Raw genomic sequence first — 18327 nt, 5'->3', positions numbered from 1 at the left:
CCAGAAGTGCTCGGAGAGCACCAAAATTCTAATTTGCACCCATCGATAACATGCTATCAATGGGAATAGGTGCGGTCACGAAAGTGTTGATCGGGCAAAGAATGATGGTGTCCTTGACTAAGTGTTGCCAATAAAGTGCTTATGCTCATTATTCTCGTTTTGTGGTGTTTCAGGAACCATACTAATCGACACACCTCAGCATCTGATGTGGATACTGAGGAGGAAGAAAATGAGGAAGGTGATTACACAGTCTACGAGTGTCCTGGCATGGCCTCGGTGGGTGCTGTTTTTGTACTAGGCAGTTTTTTGTAGTTTGGAAACATCCATGAAAACACCACTGCAGTAGTTAACTTGTAGGCATTCACATGCTGTTTCAAAGGTATTTCGAAGATAAAAATAAGTTGTGTGAATTTCACTATATTTGCATCGAAAGTACATTTACAGTAATGATACACTCGAACCTCTTTATAACGAAGTTGAAGGGGAAGCCGAAATTACTTAGTTATATCCATTGCTTTGTTATACAGTTGAACCCACTTATAACAATATTCAAGTGGAACCAAAATTCCATTGTTATAACTGATCATTCTTATAACGGGTTTGCATAAAAAGAAAAAAGAAAACTAAATAGAGGGATGTAATAGCTATTGTGAGAGAACTATTGTGGCGGGGAGGTTAGTGCCCCTCCTCGCCAGCTTCCTCCATCCAGCTGCTGATTGTGTTGACTCGTTTAACTGTTTGACTCTGCTTCCTGCACTCGGATCGCATATACCAAGCCGCCGTCGTCGGCGTGAAAGAATGGCACTGCTTTAACAACTGCAAAGCAGGGTCATGGGCAGCAAGTGACATGAGAGCTCCGCCAAGGCATCGCTTTGGGGACCGCAAAAGGGGCCTTTTAAAAAGTATGTGAAGGTTGCCAGGAACGCTGGGTCGAGATCGCCAAAAGCATCTCGCCATGTACTTCTCACTGACTTGCACGAGAAAACCCCATGCCCGTTAGCTTTGCTTGCTTTATGCGAAGCTATCCGACATCCTTCTCTCGCGGAGGTCCCTCGCGATACGAAGCCCTGGAAGGACTGAATCACCTGCAAGTCCTCCTGTGAATACAAGCTTGAGGCAGCCTGCCCCACTGTGTCATCACTGCCGATCGTCACTGTCGTTTCGCTATCCAATGCAAGCACGTTCGTGACGATCGCCTCATCGGTTAGAAGTACTTCGTTTCCAAATCTGTCTCAGTCTGCTTTTTTTTTCATCGGCAACGTTGTGCGCTGCCAAAGACCAGTGGGTGGATCAGCCATCTTCCGTTTCAGCGGCGAGTCAAACGAGGCTGAGAAACCCACGTAGCCTGGAACGATTTCGACGCATCCAACAAAGATGAGAACGAGCGGCCTAATCCGTCTATAGAACTGCGTAGAATGAGGGGCCAGCATTGGCCAGCGAACAATCTAGGAGCTGCGCCCAGCGCTATCAGCATAGCTGGCAACGTCCATTCGTGTTTCGGAGGGTGGCGTGGCAGAGAGCTATGGGCGCAGCCCATTCGTGTTCGGAGGGGTGGAAGGGCGCCAAGCGAGAGGCGTGCGAGGATGGCGATGTGGAGATGAGTGGAAAACACCGCGCGGTAGCGTGCAACGACTCAGAAATTTGTCATTTTTTTCAAGGATTTCGCATTTTATTTTCTTTCGGCACGGACGCCCAGTAGCCAGACTTCATCATTATAACCGATAATGCGTCATGGGGGCATTGTAGTAAGCAGGTTATTTCACCATAAAAAGATACAAAAGTTGATGGTGCAGCAGCTTCTCATTGTTTATAACCGATATATTGTTAAAACCGGTCTCAGTACAAGTGGGTTCTACTGCACTGACTATTGGCATTTACTGCAGTATATGCCCATTAGTATACTGCAGTAAATTTATGTCCACTGCAGGACCTAGGCCTGCAGTGGAAATAAATATAGGCTGATAATGATGATGCCCAATATTATGCACTACATTAAACATCCGGAGAAGACTGCGGCTCCGCTGCCCTACGAACCGCTACGCAGCCGCGTATGCGATGCAAATTCACTAAAGCAACAGAAAAAAGACTCTGTGATGTGTTCAACACGCGACTTTTTAGCACCTGACGCGACAGCCGTTACGATAGCGTCCTTATGTTCCAATGTGATAGTCTTTCGCTTCTGCTTTCCGCTTGGCTTGCTCATATTGTGAAACCGATTGAAGTGTACGGCCGACAGAGCTTGGCACAGCGCTAGGAATGTGGATGTATAGGTGGACGCGTTTGGCCCTTGAAACTATCGGATTCGGCTTTCTCGTGACTCCGCGTCTCCGCTGTGTGAATGCACCGGCTGGGCTTGGCTGGCTCATGCACTGATCTGTACAAACATAGTACTGACAGATCAGTGGGCTCGTGCTGATTTCACGGAATTTCGAATGTCACGCCTAGCTGCGACAGCCCAGCGCAGTACACTGCATAGAGAGAGAGAAAAGTAGGGGCACTAGATTTTAGCATGCCGCACGCAAGCATCATCATCTATATGTGGCACGGCGCAGCCTTCGAGATTGCAATCTCGGAGGGTGCGTATAGCTTCGCCAGTTATGCGCTGCAGTGAGAGAGAGGTGCGATAAGAAAGAAGTGCTGCTTATGCGCGGGTAGCCGCACCGGTGTTGCTCGACGGTGTTCTAGACGCGGGAATTTTGAACTGCCACGCCAAATGAGTGCGGAACCCAACGGAAACCGATATTCTCGGTGCGCAACGGTCGGTACTTTTGGTTTCAGAGATAAATCTAGTTCATTATATCCATTGGCAGAACAATTTTACTTTGTTAAAACGAGGTTTAAAATACATGAATCTCTAAGGGGATGCCAGCTGTAAGTGCCGGCCCGTTGCTCGCTGAACAGAACGTCGGTTCTACGGCCGTATCTACACTACACATCAGTGATCCCCATTTTCACCAAATTTCATCGCGATGGCTTATGGTTTTCCCAGGATGGCGAGCTGAATTCACCACTTTAATTCAACCACACACTTATAACTTTGTCTGCACATCACCCATAACATTCTTACTATATCAACAAAATATAAACGAGGTGATTTGTCTAGTTCACCGAGGACACCACGGGCATCTCACATAACACATGAAAGCTGGGGGAAAGTGATGGTTTAGTAAATATTTCCAAAGCTCTTAATAATCGAGGAATCTTTAGCGTTTTGTCACACATTGCACATAACATGCACCCAATTTTCACCAAATATGAACATGGTGTGACGTGGAGTTATCTCAGGACGTTAAGAAACAGTGTATAACTCTCAGCACGTTAGTAAATAGTGTATAACAGCTGTATCTTGCTTTCAAGCACTTGATGAGGGAATTTTTTTTAGAAAGGTTGTAATTTATGCACACACATTTCACTTCTATGTACATTACCAATAATGTTCCCTCCATTTTCAGCAGACTTGGTCTCAGTGGCAGTTGCATTTCTCCCAGGACGGTAGGCTAAATGCTGCGCCATTAATAAAACACATTTATATACAGTAGAACCTCATTCATAGATTTTAGAAAAAAACCTGCTTAAGTGGGAAAACGTATGATCAGATGCAACTAAAACATTTGCCAGACTCAACTGTAGTTGACATCTACGTAATGCGAAGGGTTGTGAAAATCGTTGCGGCACGAGGCACAAGACACTGACATGCGCCGAGCTGGTAGGGCTTCGGCATCCCAAGATGCGTTTTGTTGTTTTCCTGTTGTGTAGCGCATTAAGACGGAGACAGGAATCTAAAACGAAATCGAGCTGGTGGGCGACGCCGAATGCCGCTGGAGCGAAACGTGACACTCGCATTGTGCCGCCTGCAGCTCATATGTAACTGCAGCTGAGAACGGAGGCTCGTTTGGGTTATCGCCTACTAAACGCGTGCAGTACGCTTCCAGTGGTACTACGCCCTACGCGCTGTGAAACAGATAAGTGAAGATGCTTATCGCAATTGGGTTGGTGGCGATAGCTGTGAATACGGCATGCGACTACCCAGGAGGATATTTGCTGGTATTGAAATAAACTGAGTGTGCGCCAGTGATTTCACGTGAGACGGGTGGGTGGGTATTGCGGTGAAGCTGCCGTGGCCGGCGGCTACTGTTCTCGATCGTGCGTGCCTCGTGCATTTTCTTGTTTACATGAGATCTAGCACCCGGAAAATGTATCATACTAATACCGGGGTGGAATCTCGTTGCTGCAATCTTCATGGGAACCAGAAAATAAAGCATATCATCCGAAAATCGTATCGTCGAACGTATTATCCCAGAAAAGAAAAAGAAATGTAATATTCCAAAAAACGTATTACAGTAGCCGATGGAAGGCAGCCGGAGGCGCGCGGACTTCTTTCGCTCGCGGGGCACGGGGAGAAGGCGACGGAGTTGGTGGGGAGTTGCGTTCAGCTCTTGCGGCTGCTGCTGCGCAGGCACCGTATCTTGAAAGCGATCTGCTATGTGGCCTAAGTGTGCGCCCGCGGGGGACTCATCTTCAAAGGGATCTGCGATGGGTACAAAGGACGTGCGCCGAGTGCCAGTAGCTTCGTATGCGCTGTTTTTGTTCTCGACGTTTGCGTGGAAGCGAGAGAATAGACAGCGCGAAGGTCAATTTGCCCGCATTCATCGAGCGAGATGTGTTCATGTAACCTGTGCGCGCGTGACACCATGCTTATTTAGTTAGTAAGCGCATATTTACAACTTTATACGGCCGATAAAGCTAACATCCTTACTTCGTATTGCTGTCGATTAATTTGCTATCGCAATCGATGCTGCGCTTTTTGTGCGAAACTGCGACATTTTTCGTAAGCCGCTCTTAGCCTCATAATTTTTTCTCATGGGGGGGGGGGGGGGGGGGCGAGTCAGTCCCCGCGGCGTCCGGAAAATCGGTCGGCTACTGTATGCAAAATCATATCAATGAGATTCTACTGTATCGCATTTTGGTGATGTACTGAACGTTGGTGCCGAATGATTGTATTTTCCGGGAATGTATGAACCAGAAAAATATAATCTTAACTCTATTGGGATATTTTCTGTTTTCTTGATCATAAACGTTGGCTCCAGGAAATCGTACGTAGTGGGATCATATCGAGGTTCTACTGTACACGCCTTTGACGCTGATGTTAGTACTTTTCTGTTAAGAGTGTAATTAGCTTGCATACTTACAAACTCTTGGTACATGCCACCCATAACATGTGCCCCGATTTCTCCAAATATTGAATTTCTACTACCTTTAGTTCTCCCAGGGCAGCGGGAAGACTTGGGCCGGTATTATGTAGCGATGCCTTTAAAGTAATAATGCCTTTTCGCGCTTATCGCACTTTGTCAGTGGTCAGAGCGACGGTCCGCTCACGATATCAACATTGATAACGCGAGCGGACCGTCGCTCTGACCACTGACAAAGCGCGATAAGCGCGAAAAGGCATTATTACTTTAAAGGCATCGCTACAAAATACCGGCCTTGGTAAGCATTTCATATGATGCCTCCAAACTGGCAAAAAAATGTGGGTTTAGTCATTTTCGTCTAGCCTCCATTTAAACCACACCCTTCGAAATTGTTCTGCCCATCATCCCTAACATTCCCCTTATTCCCTTTAAATATAATCTCCATGAAATATTTAGTTCTAGGATACTGTGAAAGCATGCACATACTGTGTTCCAACATTTTTAGTCGGAACTAATGACTTCACTGTATACCGTAAAATTCCGAGCAAGCGCGCCCCCCCTCGAGTAAGTCGAAATTACCGGCAAAGTTAGGGGGGGCGCTATCCCGGAACAGCACCAAAATTCAAGATGGCAACGACAAAATTTTCCTGCAAAAAAAAAAAAAGCACAGTGGGAATGGCATTAAAATTTTATTGAACATGAAATTTATTAAGCCAAAGATTTGTTAGTGGTGTTTATCACTCTCAAAACCACCGAAAGAACTGCAGAAAGAGCGCATCAACGCGTCGCCGCGACCGGCAACACGAACATTGGTTATGGAGCTTCTATTCCAGGCAAAATTATGTCCACTGGAGTAAAGCGACGCGTAATGTTCACTTTATTAAAAACCATGTCCACGGTGAAATGTTTAGCACTAATGAGAATTCTGATACAAGTCAAGCTCAGCTGCAGTGCATGGCCACCGGCAGCGAACCGCGGCTCGGCCATGCTCGCATCGCAGTTGGTGGCGCTGCAAATATCAGCATGTTTTCTTCATCGTGTGAAATTATTGCGAGATGAGGGCAAAGCGGCAACGACGGTAACAAAACATTGCTGTTTGGGAGCGTCGGCGGTTCGTTCTGAAGCGCTGTCTGCTACAGATTCGAAGTGAACTGGAAAAGGCCTAGCGACGATAGCGGTGGCGAGTGATTAGCAGCAGTAAAGCTGCCGGCGACGCCAGAGTGTAGCCGCGACCACTCCTCTGTCGCCGAGTGGTCACGTCGCTGTGCCGCAGGGAACTCCTCTGTGCCGTGCAAGAGGCAGATCTCGCCGTCAGCCGGCGGTCCGTGAACTACAGACCGCCAGCCGCAGTTCGCCCCGATGCACACGTGTGCCCACTGGGGAGCCCAGGTACGACCATGATTCGATGAAATGGGTTATCGGGGCCCCCCGATGCGCACCGGTGCGATTTGCCGAATTTGCCATTATTTTCGTGGACTGGATGTGGCAGGCCAGTGTTGGTGCGGAGCGGGAAGGGGGAAGGGGGGGGGGGGGGCGCTTTCCCGGAACGGCGCGGAAATTTGAAATTAGAAGTGAAGCTAGGGGGGGTGCTCTTGCACGGGTGGGGGCGCTTGCTCAGAATTTTGTGGTAAGCTTGCAGAGCAGTGTTGGAAGCAATGTCACCATTTAGCAACATATTTATTTTCTAGGTAGAAGCTATCCAGACCATTAGAAAATAGTGTCTTTTGCTAAATTTCTCTTTCTTAAATATATCATGAAATTGGCCCTTTATGTTTAGGGTAAAAATTACAAATGAGCCCCCCTCTTTTGTAGTCGGCTCCTGTGAAGTGAACTCAGCTTAGTAAGAACCCGCTTGTGCATAAGATGACAGAAATGAGTCACAAAGACAAAGTGCAATAACATTGTGAACTAGAATGCATTCTCCGCAAGTTGGTGGCATAAGACAAGAATATTGTCAGATGCAGGTCAGTAATGTTGCCTCAAATAATATAGAAGGCTTCCTGTCTTCTTCTCATCCCCACTCCCTCATTTGGTTGTTGCATAAATCAAACAGCAAGTGGGTGAAACATTCCAAGTAGTGTAATTATCCATCTCATGCTCTTGGGCATCTATCTTTTAGGGTGGCGAGTTGGAAGTCAAAAATCCACTGTTTCAAGATGACCATCCGATTGTGCTGGCCACACCAGAAGATTTGGGCAAGACATGCGATGAAGAGAGAAAGAAGCGTTCACCCTAAGAAAAAATGATGTGCAAGGTGCCTCCTCCTTTGACCCATTGACCCCTGCGTTGCTGCTCCTAGGTCATCAGTGAGCACCTGTGGGCTTGTTTACCTGAAACACGTTTCCTTGAAGCGCTAAAAAGAGGTTCTTAATTTATGTTTTGTTTTTCTCCCAAGTAATTTTTAAGCTTATGTCTGTTGAAGGTGTCATGAGCAAAGTTACATATGAGTTTTTAAGAAAGGGATGTTGGTTTAGCCCATGCTTTTATGAACAGTTTAAACAGCCTTGCATATGTATTTGGTAAACCTTGTCCAAATCAGTGGACACTCTAGCAGCGTTGTATGTATTCCACGTGCAAGGTAAGTGTTTCTATTTCCTTCTTTGTATCAATATTTTTGGATGCTTTCGTAAGTTAGGCTATGCTTTTATTTTTATCCTAAATCCTTAGTTAGTGAGAAGAATATGTGACAGATAAATGAGACTAACTGTAAACTGCTTAGAAAGTCACTTCTGTCTGTTCACACAATTGAGAGAATAAACCCACTTGTCATTGATGCTGTAAGTGTGCACAGTTGGATGACAGTGTGTACTTGTTTGAAATATTGGCTATAAGTCTATGAATTCTTTTCATCTGCAATATACTGAGGAACTGTAGCTGCTGCTTATTGCACATTGTTGCTGCACCAAAGTGTTTTTTTTCCCCCCTTTTTTTTCTGTTTTTTATTCTGCATATGATAGTGTTCACAACCACTTCTGTTTACATTTGCACTTGGCTTTTGCAAGCCATACTTTTTTTTTTTCTCTCATATAAAAGATATTGTATGGTTTAATGGCAAAAAAAAATGCAGTGGTTGATGCTGGGTGCATTTATAAGCGTTTTAGCTTGCTGTCCAGCTACTGATGTCGTAGGCACATTTGAGTCAACTTTCCATGTTTGAACTTTTACCTTATATAGTTTTTGTCCTGCATTTATTTATCTTTGATATTTTTTTCTTTTAAGAGCTTGAAAAATTTGAAACTGCTGTGTTTTCTTTTGTTATTATTTATGTATGTACGTTCATAGTGTTTTGCCATGCTTACTGCGATAAACTTTAAAAAGAGTTTTCTAGGCACTTGCTGTCAGACGATTTTTTTAGATATAGTTGTTAAAACAACCCTACTGGTTGTATATTCTGCATTGTTGAACTTAGCTTAGCTTTCACTGGGAAGTGTTGTTTTCCCTAGGGGTGTTGAAGATGGAAACCAGAGTTTTATCTCCTGCACTACCATTCAAAATTATGTGATGTGCTATGACCCCACATGTTTAACCTGTTTTTCTCACAAGTGCATGGTTGTTTTTGCCAGCTTTGAAGGTTGCCTCCTGGCTGTGCAGGACTTTTGTCCAAAAGGAACAGTGTATGAGTCTTTCAGTTACTGTGCTGTCGCCATGGGCATTTTACAACCAGTTTATAACTCTGCAGTGGCTAATAATAAGTGACGTCTGCACCATAGCTACATTCCACTTTCATGAAATGGACAATGTGTGCTATTCAGGGACAACAGTTTTAAAGTTATATCATGCTTTTGGTTGCAGATATTATGTGATTTAATTCTTCTAAAGCTCCGAATGCTTAATTGTGATGATGCAAAGACATTCAGGGCTGGTAACAGTGTCAGGGGAATCTGTAGTGTTACACCTTTGGGGGGCCACAATGAGGCACATTATTCTCTCGGAAACAAATTTGCTCATTCAAAAGTTCTGTACTGTTGTCACAGATTTCGGCTCTCTTATGTGCAACTTAAAAGTGTGTGCATAGGGCTGCAGTCACACAAATTTAAACATACTGCAAACTTTTTTACCTATGCCAGTACACTACACACATTTGTCACCACGTGGCTTGAAACTTGGAAGTAACAAGCAGGCCTTGCAAACCAAACAATCAGCTTTCCTGCAGCACTAGTCCAATTTCTTTCTTTGGCATTGAGCGACTTTACATGAATGCACACCAATCATGCTGCGAGCGCTGTCAGCTGCATCCATCTAGTCACACTTTGATTCTCAACACCTCACAGCTTGTCATGCAGATTTATTCCAGTATTCACCCAGTGCAGTGTTGAAGCACCAAAGTGAATGATATTCTATTTTGTAAGTGTATATTTGTGTGTCGGAGACTGGTTGCAGTGGATCTGAAAGACTGAGGAACCTGCTATTCTTGTACTACAGCCAAAAGCATTGCAGTCTTTGGCAGTAGTGCAATAATTTGCTGATAGCACAGTATATTTTGTATTTTATTTTGTAGGCAATATTCTTGTCAGCTCCTAGGACTCTCTCTCACTAGCCCTCCCCCCCCCCTTTTTTTTTCCTTCCGGTTTTTGTTTATGCTGCTAGTTTTAACTGCTTTCTTGTTTTAAATTTATTGCTTGCCTCACCTGGCCAGCATGGATTACAAATTATTATTGAAGCAGGCATATCCCGATAAGCAGGAGCTCTCTGTTGTTTTACTCTTTTAATGTCATGCAGGTACACTGCAAGCACCGTCTTTCCGCTAGTCCTATTATTCAGGGTCAATAGATATTGTGCGTAGAGGTATGTTATATATATACATAAAATATGCATGAATAAATGTTTATATATTCGGTCTCCCATCCCTGGCACCCTTCCAGTATGGGTATAAATTAAGAAGTGGACCTTATTATGTTATCTTACAGCCTCATACCTTTGGAAGCAGGAAACAAGTCTTTGTTTTGCTTGATTGGCTGTTTGTTTTAAAGTTCTAATTTTGGTAAGAAACTCGTACCATTTTTTTGTAGTATGCTAGCGCACTTTTTTTTTTATATGTGTATATACATACCTGCCAAGTCTCCCGGATTTGGACCATTTCTTCCGGTTGTACGGTTGATAGGAAAATCCCCCGAAAATTGCAGTTGTGTCCCGTTTCTATCCGCGTCCAGCGCTTTGCCAGGCCACACTGGCAAAAAGAATACAACGCAGTTGGAAGTTGATCGCGCAAAACATCGTTAGGGTGAACATTGTTATGAAAGAAGTAGGGATACCCTATACATGCGCTATTCCGTTAACCGCGGAGCCGCTTTTTACGCTGACGGGGTGGTTGGGTGCCCTAGTGGCCCTAGTCTCATTAAGTTAGTGCGCGAATGCGGCGTTCCGCAACTCGCAACACTCGACTGGCCATCGTTCTCCTCGGCATCAGCCGCTCTGGCATTGCGTAGGCCTACGGTCAGTCGTGGCCTTAACACCATGGAGCGCTAGCGCAAGAAATTTTTAATGTAGGGCTCAGCCGAAGTGACGCTGAGTATTTTGTTGATACCACAGAGCAATGCAGAGTGCGAGAGGCAATTTAACATCGGGAAAAAATAGGACGCAGTGCCGCTCGTCCATGTTTCACTCGTCTAAGACGCTGGGAAACATCATCCTCTCAAAATGTGAAAGAAATAATATTTATTACAATCAAACATCATCTGAAGAATTTTTGGACACCCGCCGTGGTTGCTTAGTGGCTTTGGCATTGCGCTGCTAAGCATGAGTTCGCGGGATCAAATCTCGGCCGCATTTGTTGGGGGCGAAGTGCAAAAACGCCCGTGTGCCGTCCTTTGGATGTACGAACCTCAGGTGGTCGAAATTAATTTCCCACAATGGCGTGCTTTGGATGGTGGTTGTAGAACCCGAGAATTTAATTAGTAACAACGAAATGCTTGCAAAAATGAGACCTTGATGGTCATGTGGTCATATCTGTAACTAAATTGTGATTAAGTTCTCCTCTCACTACTAGTCGGTGTTGTAAACGACTGCCCCCCCCCCCCCCCCCCCCCGGCAGCAGGTCTCCCGGGTTTAGTTTCTTCGAACTTGGCAGGTATGTATATATATTCAGCAGCATTAATATTCTGTTTAAGCAGTGTGCTTAATTAATCGGAATTGTTTAGACACATTATTTGGAAATCGTGTTCATTTGGGCTGCTTAGTACATCTTTAACAGCAGAATTTAAACAGCGCGACACAATACACAGATAAAAACCACAGGACAGCACTCTGTCCTGTGGTTTTTGTATTTGTCCTGTTTCGTGCTGTTTACATACCTGTAAAGCTTTTGTACGTATGTTTTTCTTCAGATTATGCAAATGCTATTCTCTTGTATTTATAGGTAATAAGGTTCAAAGGTTTTATCCTAATTGCTGTGTGTATGGACTTTATATTATAAAGTTTCGTAAGCAATTGTGACCTCCTGATAGGCAACAATTTGGTGAAAGCATTAGCATTTTATGCTTACAATTGACATTGTAGCAAAATGTTATAAAAGTGGTGACTATGTATTTAAAGAAAAAATTTTAAGAATTTTACAAAAATAATAGTCACACAGTGGCTGCGGCAGCCTTAACTTCAACACAGGAACATTTGTGTAGGTTCCACCATGTTGCCATAGTAAAAATAAGGTGGGGGCTGTTTTGTGCATACTGACCATTCCAAATAGACACCAGCATCATTTCTGTTAGTTTTGGCACTGCACACTTTATGGTCAAGTTCATATGTTCATGTTGATATGTTGGGTGTGAAAACAATGGGCAAGAGCAAAACAAAGCAGTGCACACTTGTAGTGTTCTTCTCTGTTCTACGTTCTTAATGTTGTTTTCATGGTGAACCTACCAACGTTACATTTTCACTATTGCTGTTTTTAGCCTGAGCTGTAAAACTTGCAATGCCTTGCGTTGGGTTGATCGCATCATGAAAATGTTGGGCCTCTGGCTATGCAGAGGGTGGCTTTTCACCCACTGGAATAGAGCTTGTTTTTCTTTTTTCCTCTCCTTTTGAATTCAGGATGCACTGCAACATGGCATTATGCATCCTATATGTTGAAACACATCTCTCTCTCACTCTTTTTAATGGCTAATGAAGAGAAACAAAGGCTTGTGACATACTGCTTTGACCAACCTACTTATATTCTTGATTGCAACTTGTGCTGCACCCAGGCAAAACATTTGCACATGACATTGTCTTTTTGTATGTTTGCGTGAGTGTACTTTTCATTAAGATCTGGTCAGGGCATCCGTGCGCACATGGAATGCTTGCAGATTGTGGCAGCCAGTGGCTTTCTTCCTCTCCCCCCCCCCCCCCCCCCCCCCCACTTGGCTAGAATTACAATATGGCAATATGCCATTTTGGGTACCAGTGAAAAAGCTTACATGATGACATAAGCATACGAGAATGAAGGTTCAAGTGAAATTTGTGTCCTTGCTTTTTGAAGTTTGAGAGCTTAATTACTCATGCACCATTCTGCACATCTTGTAGTTTAAAGCCTCTCAAGTATACAGAAATGCTTGCTTTCCTAATTAAAATTATATTTTTGTGCCAGGGAAAATCGGCGAATAAGTCGCAAAAGGCTACTTCTGTAATGTGCATATAATTATATAAAACTTCGTTTTATGTATTTACTGGTATTTCTCCCAGCATTCCGCCTGCCTGCTGTGTGTTTACATACCAGTTAAATTTTTTAAAGCTGTCTCATGTTTAGCTTCATTTGTTGCTTTACCAGCTGTAATATGTGCTAACATGTAGTTCAGTATAAGCTTCAAGCATCAATTAGGAGGACATGACCGGGCCTATGAGTAAAAAAAGAACCTTAGCATATCATGATAACACAAGCTCTTGTCTAATTGAATACTGAAAAAAAAAAAAATGTTGATGTCCAATTCTTGATCATTACTACTGAGAACTCACCTTGGCAAAAAAATAATTTGGAGTGTGAAATTATGTATTCAGTACCTGTGTGGTGGAAACAGCTGCCAGAATGTTTTGTACTGCTTTTGTTGGATCACTGGCAAATTGCAGTAAGATATGGTTTAGTGGCAGAGCAGACTGACAGCTTTAATGAATCTCATGCAAGCTAAGAGAGAACTGTATGGTTTAAAGCACAATGTTAATTATGGTTAAAGAGGCTAACACAGGTGTATGTAGCCACTGAGGCTTAAAGGGCCCCTAAACCACCCAGAGGTCGAAATTTAGTTGTGTTGAAGTTGTGCACGAGTCTACAGTGAACTTGTAGCGCGAGAATTTTTCGAAATGATGCTGTAATAGCAGAGCTACACGCGTTTGATCGAAACACGGCCCCCGCTCGTTTCGCTCTTTCCTTCGCTACTCTCCTCGCCGAGTGCTCCTCGAAATGTCATGTGACATTCCTCGTCGCCAACGCGCTTCTCAAAACACTGTCCATTTCCAGTTAAGCCTAGAGTGATTTAAGGCACGTCCGCGCTAACGGCAAATATGCCGACGGTGAACCGACCTCCAGTGCCATAGAACATCTGCCGCGCAAGAGGTGTCCGAAGTATATGGCAGTTCGGCCAGCGCACCGCCCGCTGCACGATCGAGGCGGATCCACGGGCCAATCGACGACGTGCGAAGCTGCGCGCTGCCGGCGACGAAAACATCGGCTGCAGCTTCTGTTCCAAGCAAAATTATTTCCGCTAGATAAAGCGATGCATAAGTTGTACATTTTATGAAAAACAATATCTGCTGTCAAACGTTTAACATGAACGAGAGCTCCGATGCTTGTCGAGCTCAGCTGCAGCGCACGGCTACCGACGGGAGATGACCGGCTCGGTTGTGCTCGCTTCGCAGCGGACGGCACTCCTAATATCAGCGTATTTTTCTTTTTTGTGTACAATTATTGCGAAGAGCGACAACAATGACACGAAAATATTGTGGCTCGTGAGTGTCGGTAAGCCAATCCAAAGCGCTGTCCGCTTTAGCTTTGAAGAGAACCGGAAAAGGCTTAGCGACGATATCTGCGTCATCGAGCGATCAGCGGCGGTGATCGAGGCTGCCGCACAAGGGACGTATTCTGAAACGTTACACTTCGGCGATATTTCGCTTTTCGCCTTCAGATGCGTGCTCATTGACTGGTTGAGCAAAATTTAATGGCGCCGGGCTCAACCAGCCAATCAGCTCATCCAATTTTGCTAAAACAGCCAATCAGCACGCGCCTAAAAGTGAAAAGCAAAATATCGCCGAAGTGGAACGTTTCAGAATATGTCCCCAAATAAGTCCTGGTCTCATCCTCTCTACGGCAAGGAAATCTCGCCGTTCACGGGCAAAACCGCTGTCGAACGGCGGCCCGCGAATGGCAAACGGCGTGCGGCGACTTACCGTGCTGGTAACGCAAACGGGCCTCAGCCGCGACTCAGCGCTTCTCGGCTACCCGCTGTTGTTGCTGTGCCGGCCCGTGCTCATGCAAAGCGTGCCGCTATGGACCCTGTGTTGCGTGCACATCTAGAAAGGCCAATACCGTCGAACTCTGTTCACGCAACTAATCAGATCGCTAAGCACGACTGTGTCGGAACATGAGCGATTTCGCACTTGCGTTGCGGGCTGTAATTACCGATTCGCAAGCGCGCACAAGCGAGCAACACGACGAGGAAGAGCAGGGAGCGTGTACCTGCTGACAGACTAACCGGAAATCTTAGGTTGTTTCTCAACCAATCGACATCGTCGACCCAATTTACATCACCAGATGTACCCTGGTGACATCGTGACGACCGCTGGGAATATCGGAAAGGCCAAGAGAGAAGGACAACATTGTTTTTTTTTTTATTTTGTGCAGCGTTTGGCTGCAGCGTTTGGCATCGGTGACCGTGACGGCATTTTGAACTCGATGCGCATGTTTACTTGAAATGTTCAAGAAATATCTCAGGTGGTTTAGGGGCCCTTTAAATATGACCTCAAGTGATTAGATTCGTAAAGATTCGTTGGAAGATGACTTTTAGGCTGTGGAATTATTAAAAGGATGTGGGAAACCAGCAAACCATTATTACAGTATTTCCGTAAATTGGTCGACACTCTTATTGACCCTCTTTGCGGCAATCCCATGGGCGCTGCCATGTTTGACCATGGGGTGACGCGTCCATTGCTTGCCTCAGCTGCCTCTACAATGGAAGTACATGACGCCCTGTGCGCCTCAGGAAACCTCTGTTTCGGGAGATGTCGTAGACGCTGACTGGGTGGTCGATACAAAGCTTTGGCCACAGCTTCAGCGGACATGTAAAAGCGCTTTTGGAGCTCAATGAGCTTTGTTCAAACGGCGTGAGCAGCGTAAATGGTGCTTGTTCTAAAAATGAGGCTAAAAATGTATTCCAAGCTATCCAAGCTTATCGCTTAGGAATTGAATCAAGCTCAGTGTGTTTTGCTCTTAGTTCTTTATTTTGCACATACTTAGAAGCAGCTTGTCACGTTTCTGACTCGGTGAAGTTCGTCGGTGCGGTCACTATCTGATTATTTTCTGCCTAATCGCTCACGGGTGTGCTTAGTTGCAATACATTTGTTCTTGCTGCACACAAGGCTTGGAACGTAGCTGTTATGTTCATTGTAATAGCTTGTAGCAAATATGTAGTTGTCGCTAGTAACTCGCTGACTCCTGTGGACCGTCGCGAAACATTCAGATTCGACCATTCGTGTGCTGTTGGTGTAGTCACTGTTACCCATGCTTTGGCGCATTGGTTCAAGTGTGCGCCCATTCACATATTTTTAATATATTGGTGATAGTGTGTGCGTAAGTTTGCATGCGAGTTGGGGTAGATGTGTGTAAATAACGTGTGCGAAACTTACTATGCCAGGTAACGGCGCTACTCCCTTCCTTTGTCATAGTTTAATGAGCGGTACTCACTCCTGCCAACGTTCCAGGGTTGAAGTCTTTGGAGGTTAGCGATATAATACTGACATGAATTATTGTGAAAAGTGAATTGTTTTTTTATCCACCAGGAAAGTGGTACATTGAGAAGAGTTGGCAACAGAGGCTGTCCGTATGTAGCAACGGTCCGGGAATTCCATTCCTTAATATGCCACTCACTATTTTTACAGCCAACTACCGCACACGTCTTCCCTTTATCGTTACACATTTTGCAGCGTGAATTGGGCACAGTGCTCTAGCGAACACCTATTTGCATTTCTGACACCTGATCGCACGGAAGCAGGGCAGAAGCGGTAATGGTTTCGTATTCGTGTGCTTTCGCTGAGGCAACGTATGGCGCGCCGCCGAAAGCGCCATCTTGTTTCTCGAGAACAAACTGCTCCACGAAAAGGGTCAATACTATATGCGAGTGCCCTGTGCGGAATTGGCAAAGTGCTTCACAGAATCAGTTTTTCTGCCTGGCAGTTCTTGCATTCAAAATGACTGTTGAGATAAGGTGAATGTATTTTTGTTGGGGGAAGTCATGTAAAAAAACAGTGTCTTTCAGTCAATTGTTTCAATATATCCTGCCTCTACCCTGAGACGGAGAGCTGTACTTGGGGATTGAACGTTGGGATTTCAAGGTTAATGATTAGTACAACCAGATTGTATAATCTGCTTCTTCACCCAGTTACTACCTGGCCCATTGAACAACTCTACTGACTATATATATATATGGTGTTCTTTGTTTAGGTAATACAGATTTTTTAATAAAAAGGCTATAAGCGCAGCGAACGTGTCATTTTTGCAGAGTTTCTAGCTGAGGTGGACATACTTTGCCACTAATAATGTGGGCTTCAGAAGACTAACATTTTTTAGTTAACTTTTTTATTAGTGCCTTAGGGGCAATTGTTTAAATGGCGAATTTAAAGGCAGTAGCATATAATGCAACCTCATTTTTTTAAATCTTGAAAGTCTCACCTAATTAAAGATATTTATCAATGGATTTGGACGATAAATCCAGGCAATAATAAAAGCAAGCGCCGCGGGAGCACAGAAAAGCTGGCCCCACTATCACGACAAGCGTGAGGAAGTTTGAAGCCAAACGTCTCGGCCACCGCGGCAGTTACTGATATGGTGCGCTTTGCCTGGCAAGCATGTGCAGCTGTGTGTCAGGTAAGGATTTGCCACAGCATGCTATAATTCAAACTTCACCCCACACTTCTTTATGGGGCGCTGCTGTCTGATGCGCGTGCAGCAGGACGCACTCAGTCTCGATATTTCGATTGAGCTTTGGAAATTATGATGAATATCTCGAATTATGTGCAATTTTGGTGGTGTGCATGGAAATGTCTGTCTCCATATTTGCCATTTAGACAACTGCTTTCAAGGCACCAATAAAAAAAAAAATTAATTATTCTTATGAAGCTCACATTATTAGCGGGAAAGCATGTCCGTCTCGTCTAGGAACTTGTCTACAAAAACACCACATTTGCTGCGCTCATTACTTCGTCCTGCAGTGGACATAAATATAGGCTGATGATTATGATATACAAAGTATCTAGCAACCTTGAAAGCAAGGAAAACTTGGAATTGTCAGAGGTGTGTAGCAATTGGAAGAAAGCATGGAATTGCAAGGGTTGCTACTTTTCGGTTGTGGAGATTTAATTTGCTCAAATAGTTCAGGGAAACCTGGAAAAGTAGAATTTAGAAGGATGGATTTACTGGATCCTTTATGTAGAATCTTGGCACTGTTATTGTATGGCCTCAAATAAGAAGAGCCTAACTCACTTAATGCTGGTACAGTTTCCTGTTGTTCTTGGAGCGACGTGATGCCCTGCACCATTTTTCTCTTATTCTGGCACGTTGGTTGCACTGAACTGGTTGAAAGTTTGAACTTTTTAGTCAAAAACATTGGGAAAGTCATTCTATTGCCCACCGTGCTGGCTGCATTGAGCATGCATACATTGGCAACTTATATCACTGGTGTTTAATGTTGCAAAGTGTGCTGCCCTCTGTAGTGGGCTCGTTAAACACCCACTGCACAGCATTGCAGTTAGTTGCACTTGACATGTGCTGATAAGCCAATTCATATCACACTGTGAACAGTTGGCACTGTTGTTGGGATAGACCCCTCTTTCTTTTATCTCGTGAATTCTTACTGTGTCATATATATATATATATATATATTATATACAAGACTTGTACTATCCATTTGTGTCTTGATCTGTGAATATGGTCTTAAGCATGAAATAAAAGTTCTGCAATCTC

General features: G+C 44.4%; 1 protein-coding gene across 1 annotated transcript in view; it reads left to right on the top strand.

The window, feature by feature from the left end:
- The window catches only part of LOC119436821 (neural proliferation differentiation and control protein 1), a 62274-nt gene extending 43947 nt beyond the window's left edge, over positions 1 to 18327 (top strand). The window contains exons 6-7 of the mRNA XM_037703815.2: positions 174 to 276; positions 7309 to 18327. Of these exons, the coding sequence (XP_037559743.1) occupies positions 174 to 276; positions 7309 to 7425 (220 nt within the window). The 3' untranslated portion in view covers positions 7426 to 18327. The remainder of the gene's footprint in view (positions 1 to 173; positions 277 to 7308) is intronic.

The sequence above is a fragment of the Dermacentor silvarum genome, chromosome 1 (genome assembly GCF_013339745.2).
Source record: "Dermacentor silvarum isolate Dsil-2018 chromosome 1, BIME_Dsil_1.4, whole genome shotgun sequence".
NCBI lineage: Eukaryota > Metazoa > Arthropoda > Arachnida > Ixodida > Ixodidae > Dermacentor > Dermacentor silvarum.
This window is presented reverse-complemented; position numbering and strand designations above follow the sequence as displayed.